Raw genomic sequence first — 20,402 nt, 5'->3', positions numbered from 1 at the left:
TCTGAAAGGACAAAGCTTAGAAGTGTTGTAATTCTGCTTATTAATTGTTCTAATGCTTTTTTTTTTCCCCCTTCTTTCAACTGTCTGCAAAGCGACTTATAGGTGGAATGGCTGTACATTTGCATTGCCAGCAGAGGGAGTACTGGTCTGGTCTAACGGTATTCATTGAAGCTGGTAAAGCATTTGTTTGTCTGTATATAAATGCAGGGGAAAAGTATTTCTAGCCATGTGAGATGCACAGTAAAACAAAATATTTTCAAGAATCTAAGAAAACACTTGTGATGGAGTGACATTCCAGCATGTGTTTGATAACTTCAGAGACTAAAACTATTCTTCAAAAACCTCAGCTTTACTGATTGCAAGTATTTTCCAAAGGTCTTTATAATGCATCAAATTACTACACTCTCTATTTGAATGCTTAAGAAAAGCCCAGTCTTTTGCAGATAAAGTGCTTATTTTTGTCCTTTTGTTGCTCTAAACTTTACAGGAAGGGAAGCCTGAAGTGTCTTTATATGTGAACGACTTGTCTTCTGAGAGGCTGAAAAAGTTCTGTTTGCAGCATATACCAGTTCAGTTTATCTCACTGCGTTTGGAAAGTAGAGGTCCAGGTAAAATATTTATCATATGAACTAAAGTGATAGGCTTTTTTAGTTTTTCTAGGAAAAATTAAAGAATATTGTATTTTCAATTTCTGGCCCAGAAAGCAGTGTTGCTTCCAGCTTCTGTGCACTTCACAAAGAAAGCTCTAATGGGAATCACATACAGATTTTGTGCTTTTTCCATGCTTCCTCCTCCCATGAATTTAAAAGCCAGTAATCACGGCTGACACAAGCTATTATATGCTGTGTGCTGCATCATTCACATGCGGGTAATAATGTGATGCAGGGCATGAGGTAATGATTTCAAGTGTACACACCTTTTGGGTGTGTTGAGGTGCTCATATTTTAAACATGCAGTTCTCTCTCCACACCTTAGAAGATCTTTTTTTAATAGCCCTTTTGAAATGCTCCTTTAGTAAGGCATACAGACTTTACAGGGATAGTTACATGTTTGTGCCTTGCTTACAGACACAAGACGAAAATCATCTTCATATTATATGCATAGAACTCTCTGGTTCTATACTTAATTCTTCCTGTTCACAATAAATGCATAATAAATTGCCCTTCCACTTACCTATTTTGATCAATTAAGTCTTCTGTGTTTCTACAAATTCTTACTTACACCTAAACTAGCTGTTAACTTTATTGCTACCAAGTTTTATCTTGAAGGAATTGGAGTAAGGATAAAGCAAAGTCATTTCGGTAACCCAGCTTTTAATGTAACACTAAATTCTAGATTAAATATGTTAAATGCTTTATTTTTACAAGGTTTTGAACTTTGCTCTGGGCACCCTTTAGTTACTGGACAAAAACTACTTCATTTTCAGAAGATGTCTCCTGGTATCTAAAGCAAATGTTATCTTGGGAGGCTTGGGACAGGGATGGGCTCCGTTTGGTGGCATGTATTTATATCCATTGGAATTTTTTTGCAAAGTGACTGGCCTGACTGGTTGTTCAAGTCAGCAAATATTGTTCTCCACCTGTAGTCTGATACAAAGGGAAGTATACAGACACCATATTTGAATTAAAATTCCTACGGTTAGAACTGTTCCCATTTAACAATCAGTCTTTTGTTGTTTTTCAATATGCTACAAACAAACAAAAGACTTTAGCCTTTTGCAAACAGTGAGCTATGTGCTATAAGACACAGTTAATTTGGAATGGGGAGTTACCCCTGCTGTTTCTCTCATTATTGGGAAAGAGTGCATCTTGATCTTAAAAGTATTTATCTATACTTTCGCTGTTCTTACCAAGCACTATATATTGTTGCTGCACTAAAGATGTTTATAATTACTGAGTTTCTTTAATCTTTTAGGTACAGCTACTCAAATTGTTTTTGTATATTGAAACTGCAATCAGATCATGCTGCGGAGTCTGAGAAAAGCTGAATAGCAAAGTATTTCTGGTACTTTTAAGTCGTGTTCCCATGGTGATAGGTGTGGCATAATAACCTAGATTAGAGCTTACCAAAATGAATAATAAAATTTGTAATGGGGTGGGTATAGTGTGAGCAGGCATCACTCAGATTTTCCCACGAATTCCTGTTGGCATGATATTCATGTTCATTTATAGCATTGGCATCAGCGAAAGTATTTAGAAATGCTAATGCACATCTGAAAAATAAATCTAATCGGTACAAAATATTGAGGGCATCAATCAGGTGATTAATTAGCCTCTTAAAGAGGTTTGCATTTCTATTCTATTTTTTTATAACCTAATTCACAGTGCTCAAAATGTCATGAAAAGTGCAATAGCTGAGATTCTAGAAGGTATCTGAAAGATACAGTAGCTGCTAAGAAAAATTACTTTACTGCAAACTCAGTGAGGCAGGATAGCTGAAAAAACAACTAAGGGAAGGAGAAAGCTCAAGTATGACTCAAGTGTTTCAAAAGCAGTTCCTATGGGACTCTGGAGTACCTTCATTTTGTACCACAGTTGTAATGCTCCCGGTAAGTAAATACCATTGAAGCTTGATGTTGTTCCTAAGAATATGTTGTAGAGCTGATAGTTGTGTTTATATTTAAGGTGGTGGGAGGGGACGAATCAGGAATTAGTCCTTGAAGAAGCTTACAGAGAGGACGACTTAAATAACATGGTAATTAATGTGTAAGTGACAATTGGACACTTCCTAAACTTCAGTTAATTACAAGCAGCAGAGATTTAACATAAGATTTTTTGCAACTTAATACTTAGCTGTTATGTCTGAACAAAAACTGATTTACCCTTTGTTTAGAAGCTTGACACTCTCAATAGGAACAAAAGACCTGCTTTGCTTCTCTGTAGGTGAGAAATCAAGCTCTTGTTTTTTTACATAGGTGGATTTGGATGATCTATCTTCTTTAACAGAATACGGTTTCTCAGTTATCTGTAAAATGAAACACTCATAATCAGTGACCATTATTGTTGTTAAATTAAGTACCTTGTTTAAACAAGCGTGCCAAGGGATTCATTAAATACTGTTCTCTATTGTTTTACCCACATTTGTTAGAACAAATAATGTAAAATTGGATGCAAATTTATCTTGTGTAAAACACCAACAAAGAACATAGACTTGCAGGGCTTTTTTGTGACCCTTGAGCTAGGGAAGAAGGATACTAAGTACGTTGGGAACGGAATCTTTTTTTGTAGCCTTCCAACCCACTAAGCTGTGAAAACAATTATGTAGTCTGCAACAACTTTTTAAAACTCAATTCTCGAGGACAAAAACGTGATATACATGAGTCAAAGTGCTAGAGAGAACAAAGGCATTACTAAGTTTCATATGTGATACTTAAGACTAAAAAGGGCTGTTTTTCATCTAGTCTAACCTATTAGTCAAAGGCTGCCAATTTAAATTACATAAATTTAAAGCAAAGAAATACAGAGCAAGCACGAGGCTTTAGGACACTAAATTTTGGGATCGTATGTAGCTGTAAATAGATGAGAAAAATTCACCACTGAGGTTAAAAGGCAGGGCAGAGGTAGTGGGGGGGAATCCTATTGTGTTTTTGCAAAAACAAACCACTACAGAAAATAATAGTGCAAACTTCTATACTGGGATTTGTGAAGCAGCACTTCAGTGAGAAGAAGAAAAAAGTAGCTAGTTGTTGGTGTTTTCTGTTTTTTTTTTTTTGAATCAGGTGTGGCCAACTAGAAATTGCTTGTACATATTGAAAATTGCTAAATATACATATTGAAGAGATCATTCAGAGGAAGAAAAAAATCCTATATTCAAAATTTTATACTTGCGTGGATATGTCTCATTGGATAAAAAAAAATGGAACTCTTATGTCAGGATATCCCTAAATGCAGTTCCAAAAGAATAACGCTTTAGCCATTCAGAAAGTTTTTGTACTTAGGGATCCTTCACAAAGCTGAAAAACCACCTTCAGCTGATGTTCCCACATTACTGAGGGGAATAATTTTAGTTCTAAGTAGACCCTGTAGTTGTGGCCAGGATACTGGCAGTTATGTCAGCAACCTAAATTTCCCTGGAGCGTCCAGCCATTCCTGTTTTCATAGTTACGTGTTAACTGATCTGCCTGAAATCATGCAGCTCAGAAGAGAGCCACTAGTACTGGAATCAAAGACATTCTGGCTTTTGATCATACGCAGTCCTTTGTAGTACCATGAATTTTAGAACTGGCATCTTCTTTTATAATGATTGCTACAAATTGGATGTGAACATACTAGATGCATTCTTCGTTATCATAGTCTGCATATATCTAAGTGTACACTGGTACATAGAAATGAAGTCAACCATTTCTAATTGGGATGAATTCACTAAACTTAAGTTACAATTGTTTCGAAACTACTTTTTCTTGGTTTGAAGGTTGATACTAGTTCACTGATGGATAACTAACTCCCTTTTGTTTCCCACAAGATGACTTCGATCTTGAAGCTATGGTTCTGTTCACTAAAAAATGATATTAACAAGCAAGGATATATTTGCTTTATATTGATGTATGCAACATCATTCTCAATTCTTGCTTTACAAACAGGACGTTTTTAGCTTTAGTTTTGCAAAGAAGAAAGCTGCTTACACATTTGAACCATATTTCATCTATAATTTCACCATTGTTGTTACTTACTGCTTACACTTTAGTGAAGTTGCGAAGGACCAACACAAACTTGCAAGTCTTAGTTCGCTATCTTCAATAGTAAGCTGACTTCTACTTGATGTGTTTTATACTAAACACAGCAGTCTAGTATTGCTTAATAAAACTTCCCATGTTGTGCATTGAACTGAATACTCTTGAAATCTACCTTCATGTTAATAAATCCTCCAAGACAAAAGTCAAATTAATGAAGAAAAATGATGGAGAAGAATACACTTAGAGGAAAAAAACATGCTGTATTAACATTAGATGAATACAGAAAACTTGAATCTGTGATAGCAGAAACAAACAAATGTTCACAAAAGTAGCTGAGAGCTTGTGAAGCTAACAGGTATTTTGTGCAAATGTTCTGTAAAGAGTCTAACTCTCGGGTTTTTAATCTAATTAATTTGTTGTTGTTAAGGATTATGTCCTTAGCCAGGGACTACTGGGTCAGTTTTTTAGTTTTAAGCAATAACTTGCTGGCTCTGTATTTCTAAATACAATCTATAATTAAATTCAGAACTTTTTTCAGCAAAACTTTTATCAAATTTTGCAGGGAGGAAGAAGGGTGGCTGGCTGTACATGGATTTGAGTATCTGTTTCAACATCTAACGGCCTTGGTAAGAGCTTCTACTTTACACCTAGGAAGTGAAATTCTAACAAACATTGCTAAATGCTGATCTAGTTGAAACCCATTATTTGGGGGACTGCGTCACACCATTTTGTGCTTTACCATGCTGGATTAATGCCAAAGAATGAAGCCAAAATGAATCACATGTTGCAATTGGTCTCCAGCAATGGAACTGCTTTCTCATCACCCTTTTGTTTGGATAGTATCATGCATAAACTAAATGATCTATGGGACTGCAAACAGGTTTGCTTTGTGATGAATTCAGCAGACTTATAGGCTAACTCTGACTGGACTCTGTTGCCTGTTTATAAAAGAGGCAGAAAAGTGAAGCGGAGCTGTTTGATTTAGCCTTGAAAATTGATATTAAATGGTTGATGACGGTGTGGAGCTACTGCCCCAGCCCTTTAAACTTTACAAAGGGGAAGAATGCCAGGTTCCAGGGTCTTCTTTCACAAGCACAATGAATATTCAAATAGAGGATGAGAAGGAATCACAGATTCCTGGGCGTCAAGACAAAAGGAAAATGGAGAAAAGAAGCCGCCCGTAAAGTTAGTCGTCCATTAAGAGCTATGCGCTTCATGCCGCCCTGTCTCTTTTCCCCACCCTTTCCCCCCCCACGTTCCATTCACCCTTGTCTGCTGCAGCGGTGAATTCCCCAGGGGGTCAGCGCTGCCTGCTCCCCGTTACGGGGACAGGGACGGGGACAGGGCCAAGGCCAAGTCGGGGAGCGCGACCCCGCGGGGCGCTTTCGGGGAAGGGCGAGGCAGGACCGGGCCGAGCAGAGCCTCTCCTACCTCCCGGCCGCGGGCTGCCCCGGGGGGCGAACAAAGCAGGGGGAGACAAAGGGAAAAGCGAGGGGGCGAGGAGAGGAGACGAGAGGGAAGGGGGGAGCCGGAGCCGGGCAGGGGGAGCGGCTCCCGCTGCTGCAGTCCCCGCCTCGCGGTGCCGCGGGCCCGGCGGGGCGCAGACGTTGTCCGCCCGCCCCGCTCCGCCCCTGCCAGCCGGGGAGGCGCCGCTGCGGAGGGGCAGGAGGAGGAGGAGGAGGAGGAGGAGGCGGCCGGGAAGCCGAGCGGAGGCGGCGGCGGCGCGGAGCCGGAGGCGGCGGCGGAGAGGGCGCCGTTGGGGCCCGCGCGCGGAGGGCGGCGGCGGTGGCGCCTGAGGGAGGGAAGCCGCCGGGAGCCCCCCGCTGAGGAGGAGAAAGAGGCGGTGAGGAGGGTCCGGGCTCGGCGGGGGAACCGGGCGCTGAGGGGAGGCGCTGAGAGGGCCGGGGAGCGGCCGTGGGCACCGGGCAGCCGCCCCGGGGCCCCGCCACACGCGTGGCTGCGCGTCCCGGCCGGTCTGAGGGGGCCGCGGGTGACAGCGGCCGGGTCCCGGGGCTTTGCCCGCCTCGTCCCCGCCTCGTCCCCGCCGCGCTGAGCCTCGCAAACTTGGCGCCGGGCACCGGCCCCGAAGCGGGGGCAGGGTGAGGGCTGAGGCTGGGCGATGTTGTCCTTGTGCTGCTGCCTGCCCACCCCCCCCCTCACCCACCGGCACGGCACCGATTGAAGACCCGGCCCTGTGTAAACCCACCTCGGCTCCCTGCCCAGGCCCGGGTTTTTGGGGGAAAGCCGCCGCCGTGCAGGTGAGGTGCCCGCCGTGCCCGGTGCTGCGGCGTGAGGCTGTGCTGCAGGCCGCCTGCTTTCCGCTGTGTCACTGGGGCTGCTGCCTAGGGCCCGTCACTGCCCTCCTCCTCCTCAAGGTAATCCTCGATCCCCCTGCTAAGGAGACTCCTGCCTTAGGATCAGGAGAGGGTTTTTGCTTTCCTTGTAGCATCTTTGTCTGCGCGCTTAAAAAACCACCCAACAACCTGTTGTTTTCTCCTGGAGGAGAAATGCTCCTTTGAAATAGCGTAGGGAAGAATAGGCAGCGACTGGATGTGTCACGATTAAAAATGCGACTGAAAAATGACAGCTTTCCTCCCTTCACGCAGCTCCCCGTGTGCGGAACGGAGGCAGTGTCTCACAGGGAGCTGTGCGAGTTCACAAGCTGCTTTGAGGTCGCTGAGCAGCACAACTTAAAAACATATGATGGTTGTGTTAATACGTAGGGAAAAGAAAGAAAAGAGGCACAAAAGAGGAAATGCTTTCATGCCTCATACTTTGCAAAGAGTTTTTTTTAAAGAGCGGAAGTATGTCTGTAAGTCTGAAACTAGCAGTGACAGAGTGATTTTCTTAGGCATGTGTCTGTGTGCACCTGCTACCACGTGTAACAAGATAGCAAATTAAATAGTGGAGGAAAGTGGAGGAAAAGTAAATAACTTTTTTTGTTTCTCCCTTAACAACAAAGTATCATAGCGTAAGGAATGTGTGACCCTTCAGGGACTGACATTCTTCATAGTGAATACACACAAAATGACTAGAAAACGGGCAGAGGTTTATTAGTTCTCTGTTTAAAACTTACGGTGTTCCAGGGTTCTGTTTCCACCTAGTCTTAACATGTGCCAGAAAATTTCCCATGCGGACCAATGTGCACTAAAGCTTTGTGTGTTGGAAGGGGAAGGACAGGGTTGCGTTGGCTGAAGCAGAAAACCTTGGAAATGTGACATCATCTGTCTGCATCTGTAGGGATCAAGAGGAATATTTTATTTGGCAAAAAAAATAGTTTTACATAATTTATGTGGTTTCTTTTTAAACAGAAGTTTTCAGCTTTCTAGTGTGGAGGAGAAAAACATCTGTCTTGAATCATCACAAAGGTGCATTATAAGAAATAATCTCTTTCTTCACACGACAATACAGTAAGAAGGAGCAGTGCTCTATATGAGCTGGTCACTGTGACTTTCTAGAGCTCCTGTAGATTTCCTGTCTGATCTGTAGGCTGTATCTGTTTATCATCTTCTGAATGTGAATACCCAGGACAGCCTTTATTTACTTAGCTTGGCTAGATTGGATAATTCCCTTAGTATTTCTCCCTTTATCCTTTTAGTCCCGTTGAAGTTTTTTGGGGGGAGTGACTGAGAATGTTCCAAAATAGATCTTCCTTCAAAAGAAATAGTGATCTGTCTTGCCAGAACAATTTTTCAAAACCGCTTTCTTTCTCTCTCTAAAACAGTCAGGTCAAATGTTAACTCTGTATGTTAAATGCAAGTTTTCTAATGTTTCAACGTGGTGACCATGAATGAATGCAGCCCTTGTTTAATCTTTTGGCATTCCTTAGGGACTACTGGCTCTGCTGGCAAGTATAAAAAGTAACGCATTGGAATCCTTATTGGACTGGCATGTTTAGAAATGCCTCAGATGGATGGTGTTTTGTTATTTAATGAAAGGCAATTATATACTGCATTAGCTGTAATCTCAGCTGCCCAGAGCTAGATGCCAATTTCTGCGGGAGCAACCATTTCGTTCATCTTGACCAGCAGAACTGAAGCCAGCTCTATCAGCAGCACGGTGTCCCTGATGATTTTGAACATCCACGATCTCGTCCATGTGTCTGTCCTGTATACGCACGATGTTACGCTTGCGTGACTTAGAATGCTACAACTGACCTTTAGAAATACCCACAATGTGATATCTAGCTCCTGGCCTCAGAAATACTGGAAAGGGTTTAGAAGATGCATCTCAGAACACACGGTACAAGTGTCTACCTTAGCACCTGCCTAGCAGTTTTCCACCTGGAGTGTCCTGCTCAACTGCTTGTACGAACTTAGACAGAAAACTCTTCAGTGAATGGTACCTACCATACCTTCCTCTAATTTGAGAAACATCCTCACTCTACTGTTTCTAGGAGAAACACCATTAAAAGCTGTTCACTTTTCCTGATCTTTATAACCTTACTGTCTGTATTTCTAGCATATTTTAAGGGGAAATTGCAAGGCAAAGGGAGAAACTCAGTATTTGATGGAATTAGCTTATCTGACTCAGTCTCCTTCTTTGCTTGGCAGCAGCATCCATTGAATCAGAGCAATATTTATCTAAGTTCTGTATTTGTACTTCTACTTTATTATATGCCAGCCGTATAGCAGTCATGGTGCTAATTTAAAAGGCTTAAGAACATGGAGAGCTAAAAAGGGATTGCTGACTTGATGTTTTCAAGGCGTGTGAAGCAGTTACGCTTTCACCCAAGTCTGTCAAAATTAAATTCTTACTATAAAAAGAAGCACTTTGTTTCAGCCGCTTCAGATGCGATTGTATGAGTTAGAAGCCCTTTGTCTTAGTTCATGTGTGTTTGGTTTTGAGGGCGACAGGAGATAATATTTTCCTTCTCAAACTTTCACATAAACGTTAGATCCTGAATGCATTAAATTTTATGCTCTAATATCCAAAGAACGAATTGTTACTGTGGACTGAATGCACTTACCCAGGTGGTTTAAAGTGTGTTATCATCAGGAGAAGCTGGTGCTGACAGTTGAACAAATTATTTTTCTTGTTATCAAAATGGGGGGTTTTGGCAAAGGCAGTTAGAAACTTCCCTGGAAGAATGTATAAAAGGTAGTAAGCATTGATAGTAGACCTCTCAGAAGAGGTAGTAATAATTTACTTTCTTGGATGAAAGCTTTCTCTGCTTTTCAATGCTTGACTCATTCTGTAGAGAATGATGTGTGCTTAGAAGGATCATGTGCTTTCTGATCTTTTAATAGACTATAGCAGTGACATTTTTATAATGCGTGTGTACAGAGGCAACTGGGAAGTGTTAGATTTTGCATCACATTTTCTGTGATTTTTTTAAAGAAAGGTTTTTAATAGTTATTAGCTATTTCTTTGTTAATGAAAGATGGGTATCTTTCAAAAAAATTGAACAGACTGCTTTTAGAAATAGCAGCATAGATCAAGAAAGACTGAGAAAGAATTATTCACCATATTGCTAGCCAAAAATAATTTTTTACTGTTACAGACATCCTCTCATATCTCTGCTTCATATTCAGTAGTCTGTCTTCATTCTCCGATGGTATATTTTTACTGAGGATCTCAAGGCACTGAGGAATCTGAATAAGCATAGCTGGCTATGGAATGATAAGGTGAGGTGACATTATAATGTCCTTGATGCGGAATTAAAATACAGAAGCAGCACAGAAGCTTGAATGAACTGCTTCTCACAGCGTTACTGTAATGTCTGACTGGTGGTTTGAGGTCCTAAGCCTTTTACTATCTTTCATTTGAATCGTCTCCTTGTTCTTACTACAGTTTCGTAGCTGCAGGAATTTGCTCTGCCTTTTTCCTTTCCTAAGCATATGCAGCCAGAATCCTGTTTATCCAGGATGCAGTGAATGAAGACCCTGCACTTTCCAGAGAACGGCCATATCTCTTGTTTAGCAATATCACCAAAACCCTCTAATTTTTTAGTGGATTTGTGTCTTGTGATGGTTGCCTTCCTGACTGCCGCAATCAAGTTGGACGTTATCTGCGTGCATACTGATAGCCTGCTGCTGCCAAGTGTACTGAAGGCAATACTTGGGCTTCTCTATTTTCCTTCAGAAATTCAGTCTGATCTAAAGTCTTTGGGAGAAACTCACAGCTATTTGAACACAACGCCCCTTGCACCTGTTGGCCTCCTTCTGTGAAACGTCTAGGAATGAAAATGTTCTTATAAATCTCCTGCCTTTTATTTTATTTAGACAAAATTAGCCACCAGGTTCAAAGTCAGAGATTTGTGCTGGCTGCTGTAAAAGATCTGATGTTGAAAGTTAATCTAAAAGTCTTTGGTGCAGAATATACTGTAGATCTGTGAACTCACTCAGAAAACAGTTCAGGTTATCTCCGTGATCTTGAAGTGCAGCATCTCCTACCTGTCTCAGTTAAGAAACAACTTAAAAATTGCTGGTTGAGGTCTAGATTAACCATGTTCTTAACGAGGACAGTGTGGTGGGGCATTTGTATTGATTCCCAAACAGCAAAATTTGTTCTTTCCCTGTCCCTCTAAGGGTACAAGAAAACAGGAATTTCTTCTGAGTTACTGAAGAAGCGGAGATTCGCTCTTTGAAGTTAGAGAAAACCAGGAGCTATTTCTGGGGATGTCCTTACACCGTGGTGTGGTGGTTGCCTGATAGTGGGATGAGCGATGACAAGGCATAGTGTTTGCATTACGGTGTTGGGATTGTTTTGAATATCCTCTGCTTGTCTGTGTCTCACTGAACATACTGGTTGCTGCACACTAAGTAATGTTTATGTAAACCCGTGCTCTCTAAAATAGAGTTGGAACATTTTTCAGGATCTCTGCTGGTGATCGCATAGATATGATTCTCGTTGAGTAATTTGTCAGCAACTCTTTGTTTCAAGTTCTGTTCATCAAGTCAACGATACTGATAAAAGAGCTGCATTATACCAGTGGGCAAACTTCACAACTTTTTGTATTTTTTATGGTGACCGAAGTAAATTATATTTTGAGCTAGACTGTTAACTCAGTTTTAAATGCATAATTTTTTCTACCCTTAAAAGTGGGGTGCAAAGTACCGATTTGCTAGGCATGTACCAGCCCATATATTGTGATGCTGGCAGTAGGCAGAGCATCCAGCAAGCCAAATAAATATGATCTGATGGCATGTAGCATGATAAACATTGAATTAAATGATGCGTATTATTTTGGTGTCTTTTATTATAGTGATGTATCTGAAGAATATTTTCAGGTCATCGTGTTACTTGCTTAATTGACATCAAAATCCATGGTTTCTATGAGGCAAAATAAAACTGAAGTTGTGCTCTTTCTGGCTTGTTTCAGTCTGAACGTGCTACTCGTTCAATAAATGCTTTGGAGCTGAACAATGCTTGTCGAATTTGCAGTAAGTCATGAGCAGTGGGTTCAGAGATAACTTCACTTGCTGTTTCAATAATTGGCTTCAGTGGCTAAATTCAAAGAGACCTTAATGTAATTCATAGCTACAAAATGGTCTTATTTAAGCCATAAATGGCTAGGAATACAAAGTGTGCTGCATCATTACAAGAGCAAAGTTGTGCAAAGTTAATGCGTGAAGGCTTCAAAATCCATTTGTTGGTTTAACTATTGTAATTGTTTCACAACTGGCTTTGAAATTTGGTGGAACATTTATAATGGATATTTTGCACTGTGGGATTACTTCATTGTGAATGTAATTCGGCACTTGATGAACTGCATGATGATGATTGAATGATTTTAGTTGCCCAATATGAAATATCTCCATTGGACCCAGAACCTGGCAGAGAGGGCGTTTTGAGCGGGAAGGTTACTGTTCTGGGATAAGGCTCAGCTTGCCCGCTCTGGGTGTGTTGACATTGCAATTAAAAAAAAAAAAAAGAAAAGAAGAAGAAATTTAGTTGTTAATATATGGTAGTGGGAGACTTTATATTCCTTCTTAGAAACGAAACAAGATGGTGGCAATAGGAAATTCTATTTAGGGAGGGCGTGTGAGCCAAGCTGCTTTCTGCAATATATCCCTCTGCTCTATCCACATCATCCGGCACTGCTTGAGGAAGGATATTGGTGGGTATGTCCCAGTCTGGCTAGCTGGTGGGCTTGCTGTGGATGAATTCATCTCATTCCTGCTTGAACCTTTCAGAAGTTGGCCACTGTGAGCTGGCACGTTCTTGCACAGAGAGAAGGATTCTTAAAGAGGTAGCCAGAAGCAAATAGCAGTGCAACGTGAAGGCATTTACTCTGTTCAAGGCCAAGATATAGTTGTATTTTTAAATAGTGTATGATTTTCAAAAGCCTCTCAACTGAAATGTAAAGCATTATTTTAAGTGCTTTTGGAATTACATATACTCAGTTTTTACAGAAGTGTAATAGCAGCCTAGGAAACCACAAATACAACTTGTAGAGCTGTGATAAAAATTAGGTCTGAATCATACAGAAGATGCTTATATACTTTAAACTGTTTGTCTTTGGCACTCTGTTTTAAGAATGCCATAATGTTGGGAGTTGTATTTGTAACCATGAGGTCTTGGAGTCCTTAAGGTAACTCACAGACCAGAAAAGAAAACTTACCAGGTTCCAAAATTCCAAGTTACTTTCTCTCTAAACCATTGTTGGGATTTTCGAGGAATGATTCATGAGCTTTTGAAAGCTTGGCAATAGTGACATGAACATTAAGACTGTGAAAGAGATAGTTAAGAAATCTTGTTGAGGCTGCTTTTTCAAAAATAGTGCTTCGTTTTTATCTTTCGTATTCTTTTATTTGTCTTAGGAAAGTGACACTTCTGGATTGCGGCAGTCTTTGAAAATATATTTTCTGTGTCACTTTTCTACAGGAACCGTTGTCTGATTTATTTCCTATATGCTATATTTTCTTCATGGTATGGTAAGAATTTTTTTAAGATCTTCTTTTTTTACATAGCCCTTGGAGCTCTTCAGCAGTATTATCTACTCCATGCAACCATTTTTGAATATTTACAACATATTTGTTAGTCTTAATGTTTATATGTATTTTGCCAAAAAAAAAAAAAGTATTCTTAACAGAGTTAACAAGTTGAAGTGGTCTCCTTTTTAAACTTAGAAAGGTGTTGGCTTTGAAAAGCCACAGTATTAGTCTCTTAATGGTATCAGCTGAGTTAGTATTATCTTTCTAAGTTGAAATGTTTTGAAGAACTCATGCACAACCCATACCAGATGATCATTGTTTAAAATAATATTTTCACTTTCTCGTACAAACAAACCACATGAGAGTAGTGTTCCAGCCTCAAAGTACGCTGTGCAGAGTCAGACTGCATGTGTCTGCATGCAGAAGACCGGGATTACGCAGTCTGTTTCGAGTCAGTTCAAGCATTATCCTGCTCTGTTCTGGAAAGTCCTCTTTGTTTCCGCCCCAAATGGACAGACAACTTGCTTCTCTCCATGGAAACACTGCATCTGTGCCACCGAAGTCACGAGTAGTGATGTTAGCAAGTGATTCTTCCTTACACTGTCAAGTCACAGTTCCAAATGTTTTATCATTTAAGTGTTTTATCATATTTTTAACGTTGGCGCTACGTGGCACTAGGGAAGGAGAGCGTGGTGATGGCAGCAGGCCTGTCAGATGTCAGCTACCCTTAAAGAACAATTGGTGCTGCTACGTTCTTGTCGTGACTGTAGGGTTCTTAAGTGGAGTGAGCTGAGACTCAAACCTTTTCTCCTTTTTCGCATTTAATAGTGCACTTAGTTCTTTTGTAGTGCTAGTTGTTAAAATACACTCTAGAACGAAACCATGGTGGGCAGCTGTTTTATTATTGTGATTCCTCTTTGATAGCTGGAAAGTATTCTGCTTTGAAGTAATGCTAAGAGCAGGAACAGTGCTTTTGGTATCAAATCTTCTTTTGCTAAGGCTTAAATGTTTTCTGGGATGATTGGTAAAGCTTGACTGTAAATCAACGGGTTTAATTACATTTCACATGCATACTTCATTAGCAGTTTGTATGGTGTATGAATGAAAACGTGCTTTGCCTTGCTCTCCTTTTATATTCTGGTTTACATTTTCTATAGCTACTAGCAGTTCTGGATGTCTGAACTTCTGGGAGTTCAGTCTGAAGTGCCTTGAGTTAGTCTTATTTTTTCCCCTGAGTAATGATTTTCTCCCTTCTGTTACTTACTGTCACTTTAGCACTTGAGTCTTTAGATATCTTTTCACTCATGAAGCCAGAGCATAGGTAGTATTTAGTGCACATCACAATCATCTCAGTCAACTGAGTGACATATGTGTGTTTCAACAGTGCCTGTCGCTTCAGGAACTGTCTGGCTGAGTGCTTTTTTTAATTCAGTATTGTGTTTATTATCATTTTTTTTTTTAATCTCAGCTTGCCAAAATAGTTCATGTTTACTTATCGGAGTGATAGGTTTTATCTTCTTGAATCAATGGTTTTAAACTTGTTTCTTGTGGATTAGTTCAAGGTCTGTGAAAGAGAACTAAGAAAAATAAGGATATTATTAACTGGCTAAAAGGGCCAATGCAAGGATTCATGTCTGCATTTGAGAGTTTGTAGTAGTCAATGCAAAAAAAAAAGTTGCATTTCATTTGAGAATGTAATGCACTGTCACGCCATATGAAATCGTGTATTTTTCCCAGTAGCAGCACAAGTGCAAAGCTTGTGTTTAAAATCTTCTCTTTGCTCCCAACAGCAGCGTTAGTAAAATGTGACTTTCCGAACACTGAAGCAGTGCATGTTATCAGGCTTTCTGGGCATTTCCTTAGGTTTCTGATATGATCTTTTGAGAAACGTGCAGTTGATGTTACTGCCTATTTGTTATAAAGATTCTTTTCAGGAGAGCTGAGAAAGATTCAGAGAAGGGACGCGAACAAATCAAGACAAGCAGCTAGCTGCCCTCTCGTATGAGAACTAAAATGAGGTAATTGACATGTGAAGCCTGTTAGGAAGTGCCTAAAATCACTCGTTAGAAACTTGTGCTTTCTGTGAATTCTATTAGGAAGTATCAAGGTCCTGCCTCTTTCTAAGACTCAAAGTTGCATTTTCCCTATTGCAATAAGGCGCTAAATTGCCAAAATGTTTTTGCCTGTATTTTAGCAGTTTGTTGCATTAAGCTACAATTTCAGGAACTCTGAAACCAGGGCACAAGGGATTGTGTTACTGCTGGCCTAGTTGAAGGCTCATGCATTGAAAAAGGCAAATGACACAGCAAATACATAACCTCTGACTGTGGAGAGCAGGATTAAAATATGAATGAGCACCTTGAGCCAGGAAATGCAATATCAGAAGGTTCTAGCTTTCTGTTGGCCAAAGGCTTGTTAAACATCTATTAATAAATAATTATTAACTGGCAAGATGTAATTTTTGGGGGTGTTTTAGTGTGTTTTATTCTTTTAATATTCCTATCCTTGCACGATACAGGTGGTTACTAACTGGGTGGTACTGGAATGGGGTTTGGGGAAAGAAGAGGAAAACAAGCAAACAAACAGAAATGGTAATATGTGGAAAACAGTGGTAGGATACTGTAAGCACGCTTCTAGTGTCCTGCTTTTAGAAGGAGGTCTTTCTTAGGGAAGCTTGCTTCTGATCCAAGCGAGGTGGTTGAATTCCCATAAATGTTGTGTTTGACACTGTCAAAGAGGGCTTTGAACTAAAAAGAACTGACCTTGATAACTCCTACATTTCTGTATTTGTACCAAGTCCATCCTTATTGTGTAGAGTTTTCCTGTTTTGTGAATTCTGATGGGTTGAGGAAAAAAATAATAGAAGCAGGCGTGGAGATCCTGGCATCGGAGGGGAGGGAATAGGGATGAGGAAGAATAGTCAGCATGTATGTGAGAGAGAAAAGGATGAAAATATGAAGAAATCTGATGCACGCAGATTAAGCAGGGAAGATAGGTATGTAGTAAGAGGAAAAAACCAAGTGTTTCTGCTGTGCCCAGAGTGACATCTGACATGCTCCTGTGCCTCTGTATAGCTGTGTGCCCCTCAGTCATTTCACAGCTTTGTCACATTTTCACGTCCGTCCCTCTGCTTTGATTTTAGAGAGCTAACTCTGCTTTCATACTCCCACTTAGAAGTTAATAGTGAACTGGCATACGGCAGGCAAAAACAATGGAGAACTTTTTCACTTTGGTAGTCATAACTCTGCAGATGGGTGACTGACATGCTTCTGGCAATGCTAGAAAAAATGCTCAGCAACCTGCACAGTGCTGCTTGGAGTTTTCATGGAGTATAACTTAAATTGTAGACAAACACCGTGCAGTCAAGGCAGTAATTAAATCTTTTTAAAGTATAACATTTTTGCAGACTTAGAAAATGACTTGAATTTGGCATAGCCAATCTTGAAATAGCCGAAGAAACGTTTCACTTTGCTATTTAGGTTCACAAAGCAGCATGATGGATACTTTATTTATTTATTTTTTTTCTCCATGGTGAATTGATTTTTAGGAACACTAATGTGCTGGCTGTTAATCATGCAGGAAGGGTAAAACTTATCCTGGTAGGTAAAAGGCTTTTCTCTTTAGCCTTTATTCCTGTACTACAATATTCTCTGTCCTCACTAGGGTTTCTCTTGCCTTGAAACGTACCAGCACGCACACCTGGGCATTGCTGGTGAGGGTTTGGGGAGCCTGCAGTTGGGCAGCTTTTTGCCTGTGCATGTGTACTGACGGCTGCCAAAACGCCACGTGAATGGCAGGACGGAGAGCTGGCTCCTGTTTGTCGTGTCCTGAGCAAACAGAACAGTTGAGCAAGCTGTCTGTTGCTACATGTCTGCTTACTTTTTTTTTTTTGTTGTCCAGGTTTTTGTTTACATGTGTGTTGTTTTACAGGGGAGCATAGCTGTTCCGTCAGTGCCCTAAATATAAGGCTCAGCAAATATCCCAGCTGTGTTCGTGCAGACCAGTTTATGCTTTTGGTGGTGGGGGGAGACCAGTCAGCTTACAGTTTGGTTTTAATTCACGTTATAGACGAAAAAGGTTTTCTAAAGCTTTTGTAATCAGAAGGAAGATGCCTTCTGTGGCAAAAACCTCACGGCACAGTTCCTGAAAGTCATAGCTGGTGTGCCGGTCAGAGCAGCGCTGGTCCGAGCAGCTCAGGGAGGAGCAGGGCCCCCCTCCTCTTTCCAGCGCGGAGCTGGGGCACTGCTGGGGACTGAGCAAACTGTCTTGTGATCTCGGACATGCGATTCCCACATTGCTGAGGTGGATGTTTACTTCTCAGTTGCCATCGTTTAACTCTGTTGATCAGTCTTAGCTTTTCAGTTCCAATCTCTTTAAGACTTTGTTCTTTTTATCCTGAATTTCCCTGTTCTCTTGATTTCTCTTGCAGCTAATTCTCCAGTCTCGAGTTATTTTTGTTGGGATATTGCAACACTTGAAAAATGTGACTGAAAGCAGTAGGGTGTGCAGAGCGGTTATATCTGTGCATAATGTTGTTAGTAATGCTGTTAAGGGCTTTGTTTTTCTTAAAATAGCCTTCGAGTTTAAAGCTCAACATGAATACAGCAGCATTCAGTGAAGTGAGTTATTTTGATGCTTTAGGTTCAGATTGGTGTCTTTTAATAGGAAATAATTTTTGAATAAATTGAAGGGTTGGAATTGCTATCCTGGGAAATGCTGCTGCTTGTTACTGTGAGGTGGATTTAGCATGTGTTTCCTATACAGGCTCTGTGTGTGTATGCATAGTACTTTATTCTGCAGGAGTTCCAATACTGATTTTGTTTCATGCCTAATATTTTTCTGTACAGGTTTACTCCAGAGTTGGAAGACAGAGAATAATATATTGTATCCATGTTTGGAAAAAGGTAGTTGCTGTAGACGAAGAGGATTAACTCTGATATCACAGAAAGATGAGTATGTTAAAACCAAGTGGACTTAAGGCTCCTTCAAAGACCATCAAGCATGGGGGTACATTACTGAAAACACCTGCATCTGTTGCACCTGGTAAAGAATATTTAAACATCTTAACTTTTCTCTTTTTCATCTCTTACAAAAAAAATCTTCTAAAAGCTATGAGCATACACTACTTTTACTATTTACACTAAAACACTTTTGCTTGTATTTCTGATGTAACAAAAATGATGTGTAAAACATGCAAAAAATTAAATATACTAATTGAATGCCATCTTGGTTCAAAACAAACTGCTTTTAAATGGTTTTAGTAAAAATCTTGTTGAAGTTTATATTAAATGCATTCAGTGTCTCAGTCCTTAGATTCTAAATTACTGTATTCCAGAGATTACAGTATTTTCATAATTAAGAAAATTTGGAATTGTGCTCTTCCTCTTAGAAATAATGCTTTTCCAAATGCTCATTACTTTCGAACTATGTAATGATGCTTCCTGGAATATTAGTGTGTTTGATTCCTGTTGCTTTCTCTCTGTGCTTGATTCCAGCTCCAGCAGAAAAAGCAGCTTCCAGTGAAAAGCCCGCAAGTACAACCACTGCAGACGCGCATGACGAGTTTGTGGATGATTTCAGAGTTGGGGAACGTGTTTGGGTCAATGGAAATAAACCTGGCTTTATTCAGTTTCTTGGCGAAACACAGTTTGCTCCAGGACAATGGGCAGGGATTGTTCTAGATGAACCAATTGGTAAGAATGATGGCTCTGTGGCTGGAGTTCGTTATTTCCAGTGTGAACCCTTGAGGGGAATATTTACAAGACCATCGAAATTGACAAGAAAAGTGCTGACAGAAGATGAAGCCAATGGTACTCAGGCAGCTCATGCATCTAGAGCTACATCACCAACTTCCACATCGACTGTTAGCGTGGTGTCTTCGTCCCCTGCTGCGCTTCCACCGTCAGGAATTCCACAAAAAACAACACTTGCTGCTAAGGAACATTCAACTCCTTCTCAGATTAGCAATCTTTCAAAAACTGCAAGTGAATCTATATCAAATCTTTCTGAAGCTGGATCACTAAAGAAAGGAGAAAGGGAGCTCAAAATTGGAGATCGAGTTCTGGTAAGATTTCTGTGTCTGTTTTTTGATTGATGTATTTTAACTTCTGCTAATACTCAGAACTTCTCTACTGTTTCCTTGATTCAGGTAATGTAAATTTATGCTCTAACACTGAGTGTCTTCTGTAGGCAAGCTCTTCCCATGCAGTTTTGCATATTATAGGGAGGTCTTTGCAGTGCCAAGACAAAATGGTTAATTTGGCAATGTTTATTTTGTTATGTTTTGCCAGTGTTTGCTCAAGACCAAATGGTTTTATTAACCTATACGTAGTTTGTCTTTCCAGAACTGCGAGAACTGCAGTCCTACTAAATAAAAGCTGAGCTTGTGAGATTTCCATGCATCTCTCTTTCCCTATTCAGGGCTGTATCTTTAGAAAGCTAACAGTTCAGTAATTGATTGTTCCCTTGAGTAGTGATAGGCAGCGACAGAAGTAGTCACATAATGCCACTGATCACCCAGGATTTACATGGTCTGTTGGTGATGTGCCATGTTACTTGGCTGCCCTTCATAAATTCAGAACCATAAATGCTTCTGCTGATGGATCGCTGTCATCCTTTTAAAAGGGAGCTAAGTTTTGTTAAACTTTTTTTTTTTTTTTTTTAAATAATAGTATTGTATACCTTTCGTGTTTGGATCAATATTATATGGGCTGGTATGTGTTTTCTTGTAAAGGCAACGGGAATGAAGATTTACCATAACAGCCATGGCTTGACATTAGTAAGGTCCCAAATTCTGTTTGTTAAGTAGAACAGATTAAACTTAGTATTTCGTCCTCTCTACTTCCTGTTTG

At 40.4% G+C, this 20,402-nt stretch overlaps 1 protein-coding gene across 6 annotated transcripts in view; it reads left to right on the top strand.

The window, feature by feature from the left end:
* Positions 1-6,336: 6,336 nt before the first annotated feature.
* Positions 6,337-20,402, top strand: part of LOC118257533 (CAP-Gly domain-containing linker protein 1) — a 66,995-nt gene continuing 52,929 nt past the window's right edge. For 2 of the 6 annotated variants that reach the window (XM_035565631.2, XM_035565629.2), the window contains exons 1-3: positions 6,356-6,515; positions 18,399-18,594; positions 19,047-19,615. In XM_035565631.2, the coding sequence (XP_035421524.2) occupies positions 18,501-18,594; positions 19,047-19,615 (663 nt within the window). In that variant the 5' untranslated portion in view covers positions 6,356-6,515; positions 18,399-18,500. Of the gene's footprint in view, positions 6,516-6,757; positions 7,048-10,284; positions 10,300-18,398; positions 18,595-19,046; positions 19,616-20,402 lie in introns of those variants that run through there. The other 4 variants (XM_035565632.2, XM_050714234.1, XM_050714232.1 and 1 more) reach the window with 4 other exon arrangements.

This window comes from Cygnus atratus, chromosome 17 (genome assembly GCF_013377495.2).
Source record: "Cygnus atratus isolate AKBS03 ecotype Queensland, Australia chromosome 17, CAtr_DNAZoo_HiC_assembly, whole genome shotgun sequence".
NCBI classification, from domain to species: Eukaryota; Metazoa; Chordata; class Aves; order Anseriformes; family Anatidae; genus Cygnus; species Cygnus atratus.
The sequence above is the reverse complement of the archived record's forward strand: the minus strand, read 5'-3'. Positions and strand labels throughout refer to the sequence as shown.